Source organism: Coptis chinensis, chromosome 3 (genome assembly GCF_015680905.1).
Source record: "Coptis chinensis isolate HL-2020 chromosome 3, ASM1568090v1, whole genome shotgun sequence".
NCBI classification, from domain to species: domain Eukaryota; kingdom Viridiplantae; phylum Streptophyta; class Magnoliopsida; order Ranunculales; family Ranunculaceae; genus Coptis; species Coptis chinensis.
In genome coordinates, this window is record NC_141458.1 from 19,738,839 (window position 1) to 19,743,821 (window position 4,983).

The following is a 4,983-nucleotide window of genomic DNA, read 5'->3' on the forward strand; positions in this document are numbered from 1 at the left end:
CTGATATATTAATATATCAGCTGACATTTTTGCCCCGATTCAATTTTTTTTTTCACATTAAGTAAAAAAATTTGTATTGAAGAAAGGGGGGACCGGGGGAGTATTAATATTGGTACCGGCATTTAGATTTCGTCCCTGATTCAACCCATCACTTCATGGCTGCCAGGCGTTTATTACCGACAAGGCCACAACCCACCACAACTTTTGGGATCGTGATGAAATAGTACATTTTGCTGCTTGTCCTCTTCAACAAATCACATTAACTAAATCGGTGGATGTACAACGGGCCAGAGGCCCAGCACCCAGTAGTAGTTTATTTAGCAATACATACAACCAAAATGACAGAATATTTGTGGAGATGAGCATGATAAGATGTTCAAGAGTACAATATAATTAAACAGGTTTGAAGCCATGCTTCAAAGCAGCATTCCACACAACATCGATCATCTCAACATCAATGCTTCCAACTTCATGGTGTGTATAACCTTCAAGAAGATGAACCACACCACCAGCATGGCAAGCATGTACAACTCCTCTGGGCATTGTATACTGCACAACTCAAACAACTAATCACATATGAAGCCATATATTAACATATATGTGACATAATTAACGTGATTTTCAGTCTTGGATAAACAAAAGATGATGTACCTCGCATGTTCCTAGGCCTTGAATGTCTTCAGGCAGTTTCATTGCGGCGAGCTTACCATATGTGCAATCTCCCCTGAATTCCAAAATACTTGGAACTACAAATTGATTGAAATGAGTCCCGGGTGGAGCCCAACGTTGTTGTCCAGGAGTGATCCATTTACCCACAATCCATGTCTGATCACAAGTGAAAAAATATTGAGCTTAGGTATATGCATCTACGAGAGTGCCAAACAAGGAGAAATGCAAATGCATATGATATATAGCGCATTATAATTTACCTTGCAGTTTTGGGCTGCTTGGAACTTTGTTACTTGAACTAGGAAATCTCTAAGTTCCTCCGAAACTTCCATTTGAATGCTATGGAACCTCCCAGCAGATTGGGTCATCATCTGCATTGCACACACATTTTTAAATTGTTATTTACCAAATCAAATATTTAAGTATTTAACTAGATAAGTCTTCATTTGCGGATATTCACATACAGATGAGATTTAATTTTGGTATGGTTATATAAAGAGAACACCAAATTATAGTAAAGTGTATTATTTTCCTTTTGTTTCTCCCTTTCTGTACATTTTTCCAATTTTAATCAAAATTACCCATTAGCAAAAAAAACACCAAATTATGGGTGGTTTGCAATCATTTGGGGTGTTTGCCTTCTGAAAAGGGGATAGGAAAAAATCCGGTTAAAATTAATAAAAAATAATAAAAAATAAAAATTGCTTAGAACCCGAAGTATATGCAGTTATGCACCATCCAGGAGCGGATATAATCCACCATCGAAAAAAAAAATACTAGTTATAATAGTGTATATAATTCCCCCAAAAAATATTTGTAGTGTATGTTAGTTGTAGCAGCCCCCCTTAAGTGGCAATCCTGGATCCGCCCCTGGCACCATCTAACCATTAAAAAAAAAAGAAAAGAAGAATGCAATGTTTTATTCTCAAGGAAGTGCATAGATGTGCAGGCTATTGTATTTGTGTTTCAAGTTTCAACACAAATCCATTAAATAAATTCATTTTGTCCCGACTTTTGGTTCTAATGAACACTTCATATAGCTCTATTTAATGGAGCAGATTATTAAGAATGAGCTTACCAGAACACGCACTCTTCGCCTACAAAGGCAGAGGGCAATGGCTCTTCCAAGCTTAGATGTAGCTCCAGTCAGAAATACCTCATTCACTTCCTTTGGGATCTCATTCAGAATAACAGCTGCTGTCAAGGTGTTACCGTGAGTTACACGCACCCTCAAATTTGGGTGCTTTTCTACTAACAACGTTCCACCTCCATTCAAAGATTCATTCTGTAATACAAAAAAACACTAAAAACATTTGAAATACCAAGACAAGATTTATTCTAGAATACAAATAGATCTGGTGCAGAATGAGTTGAGTACTCTTTACACATTATAAATCAAATTAGAGATTATAGTTGGCTCTGTCATTAGCTAATGACTACTCTCTACTCAGCAGTGCTGCTCAACAGTATTGATAATAGTAATAACTAATAACAATGAAAACAATAAGCATCAGATAATCCCACCTTGTTTAGTGCTGCGAGGCTGATAACCTTCACACCCAATCTATCGGCACTAAGAATTGCATCTTCGATGTGGTAATTGATGCCATTTTTGGCAAATGGCAAGAAATACTAACCAGGCCGGCGAACATAACATTATAACAAGATATATAATCAGTATAATGATACAGCAACTATAACATATCTTCACCATTGAATAAAGTTGTAGCTGACAGGCCGGACCTACCTGAAAACCATATCTAGGAACACACCATGACTGATGCAATCGACCCTTCAGATTGTATCCGGTGACTAAAAAGGTCTTACCAAAAATCCATAGCAATATTGTTATCAAGAATGTAGAGGGCCAAAAGGGTATCAAGAATAGCCTTGTTGTATATGGCATGGACAAAAAAGAACGTAAAACAAAAGGTGCATGATTGGAGGATATTACATCAACACAGTGAACCAAAAAGACAAATTCAGGTTCCCTTGAATTTTCCCCTACATATATCGAACAGCCAATCATCAGTATGCTGCTACATAAGCTTTATCGCAGTTTAATTTATGCATAAATTCATTCGCATATTATTTATCGCGTAAATTATAGTGAAGCAGAATACTTTTGCCTAGCCCATTTGTGGAACCATAAACTTAACGTTCGCCGGATATCAATGAAATAATAATGCCTTCCACACCAATACTTCAAATGCAAAAACTTAACAAGGTTATTACTTATTAGGTTTTGCATACGCACCTGAGCTAATTTTTTTGTGGAGCTCCCATGACTTCTTATTTACTGTATCTCCTAGTGCATCAAATAGAGGCATAAACAGGCAGAAATTGGTGTTCATCTCCCTATGGTGAAGATTGTGGTATCTGCTCAGTGATTCCATCAAAAATGGTAAACTGGTTAAGGTAATTGTTTCTCAATAAATTAACTATTCACAATCTATTAAGTCTTATCCTAATAAATTTGGCTTCAGGCAAAATAAACAAACTATCCTACTAGAATCTATGTAGTCAAAAATGCGTCTAGGATCTAGGTTCACCCCTAGCGCCTTAGAACTAAGGCCGCCTAGGCTCACCTTCAGAGCCTGCACGCTCCTTTAACAGCATAGACTCGAAAGGCAATTCTAACTCTTCTTTGAGAGGTTTGATCTGCCCCTTCCCACACTACAAAAGCATGAAGTCATATCCATACTTTCAATTGATAAGCTATGTATGACATATTGGCGTGTTAAGTTGATCCGTTGATGTACACATACTTACGTCGGTGTGTAGAGAAGATATTTAAGGAATGGAAGAGTCGTAACAATCAAAGACGGAACAACTTCTGTATAGCTATGTCCCAAGCATCTCAAGAAGTCAAACATCAAAACATAGGCATAGATCATTCTTAGAGATCCAAATCCAATCAGACAAGTGCCTACTATAGGGATTCCCATGATCAGCCCCATTATTATATGCTCCAAAGGTGTTGCGTGTCCACCTGCACCAAATTAAACAAAAAAATCTTAAACTAAAGGTAAGAAGAGAAACCAGTGAAGACAGTAAGTTTATAATGCTCAGTACCAGTTTGAGGTTGCTGAACTAGAGATGAATGGTGGACTGAATGATATTTGGTGAAGAAATAATCAGTATGGAGATGCCTGTGTACCCAGTAGTACAATGGCTCTACAATTGCAATATGGAGAAGTAAAGCAAAAAGATACCCTTTTGAATTCCATAAAGGAAGAGTAGCAAACAGTGGGGAAGTGTAGCATGCCATGAATGCCATCAGAGCATGGAGAATAATAAAGTTATCCCTGTTAAAAAGAGTTGAACAAAAAATGCCCAGTCACAACCGTAGGGACTAGTTATATATAGTGTATACTGAATCTAGATTTGAAAATATTACCAGTTCCATTCGCTATCTATTTGCTTGAAATCCACGGTTTGTTGGACAATTCTATATTTTCGGGTTAGAAAGTGCATATTATTGTAAGAGCACCAGAGTGTATAAACCGCACCTCTAAGAGCACATAAAATGAGAATATGTTCGCACCAATCGAACTTTGGAGTATCCACATATATCCTTGAATACAGAACTTCTGCAATGAGAGGTCCATATAACAAATACTGTCTCCAAGAAAACAAAATCAGTATGACTGTCACAATAACAAACCATGAAGCAACAAAGACGATTAATAAATGAGTTCACGAGTTTCGAAGAGTTAAATCCATGCCTTCAAGTTTCCCAAGTTCTCCCAAGGCCAGGATGACAAAATGGCAACCATTTTCCCCAAGGAAATGGAAAAATCTTTAATATGCTATATTGTTATATATTCAGGGGGTGGAAAGGAGATCATAGAGAAAAAGAAAAGAAAGATCGATATCTTTTAATTGCTCAAGCTCTTATGATGTTCATCTCTCTATCGTCCACTCAACCTTTAATAGCAACTATTATCTTGCTTCTCCAGTTTGCAAGACGGAGTTATTTTTAGTGTAAAACCCCCCATGGATAACCAAATGGGAGGTTCCAGAACATATTTATTGTAGTGCTACTGCTGTGTGCGTAGACTGTAAGTAAACTCTTCATGTACTCCCCCCCCCCCCAACCACTTATCATCAATACAAATTTTTGTTTACTGACAAAAAGAATATATATATACGGTTTGGCTATACTGCCACTCTTATCTCACCTCAACCGTCCGATCCCACCTCAAGATCTGATGATCTAATTTACTGAAAAAATTCGATATTTCAAAATTTTACGTTATTTCAAAATCCAAAAAACCAAAATCGCCAAAAACGCGAAATTGGGCTAACTCT

The 4,983-nt window shown here is 37.1% G+C and overlaps 1 protein-coding gene across 1 annotated transcript; it reads right to left on the reverse strand.

Moving 5' to 3' along the window:
- Positions 1-237: 237 nt before the first annotated feature.
- Positions 238-4,739, reverse strand: LOC147508504 (very-long-chain aldehyde decarbonylase CER3-like). The gene is made up of 11 exons (XM_086600995.1): positions 4,398-4,739; positions 4,070-4,290; positions 3,745-3,977; positions 3,442-3,661; positions 2,927-3,048; positions 2,417-2,673; positions 2,194-2,301; positions 1,748-1,954; positions 930-1,040; positions 652-825; positions 238-549 (listed from the first exon to the last, which is right to left on the reverse strand). Exons 1-11 carry the CDS (start codon positions 4,446-4,448, stop codon positions 394-396), a joined length of 1,860 nt encoding a protein of 619 aa, XP_086457121.1. The 5' UTR covers positions 4,449-4,739; the 3' UTR covers positions 238-393.
- Between the last annotated feature and the right edge of the window lie 244 nt (positions 4,740-4,983).

Coding starts and splice junctions, on each gene's coding strand:
- LOC147508504 (XM_086600995.1), bottom strand. CDS start 4,448: ATGGTTGCCATTTTGTCATCCTGGCCTTGGGAGAACTTGGGAAACTTG. Junction 2,674..2,926: donor CCACAAAAAAATTAGCTCAG/GTGCGTATGCAA, acceptor CGATATATGTAG/GGGAAAATTCAAGGGAACCT. Junction 2,302..2,416: donor TTCCTAGATATGGTTTTCAG/GTAGGTCCGGCC, acceptor CGGCCTGGTTAG/TATTTCTTGCCATTTGCCAA.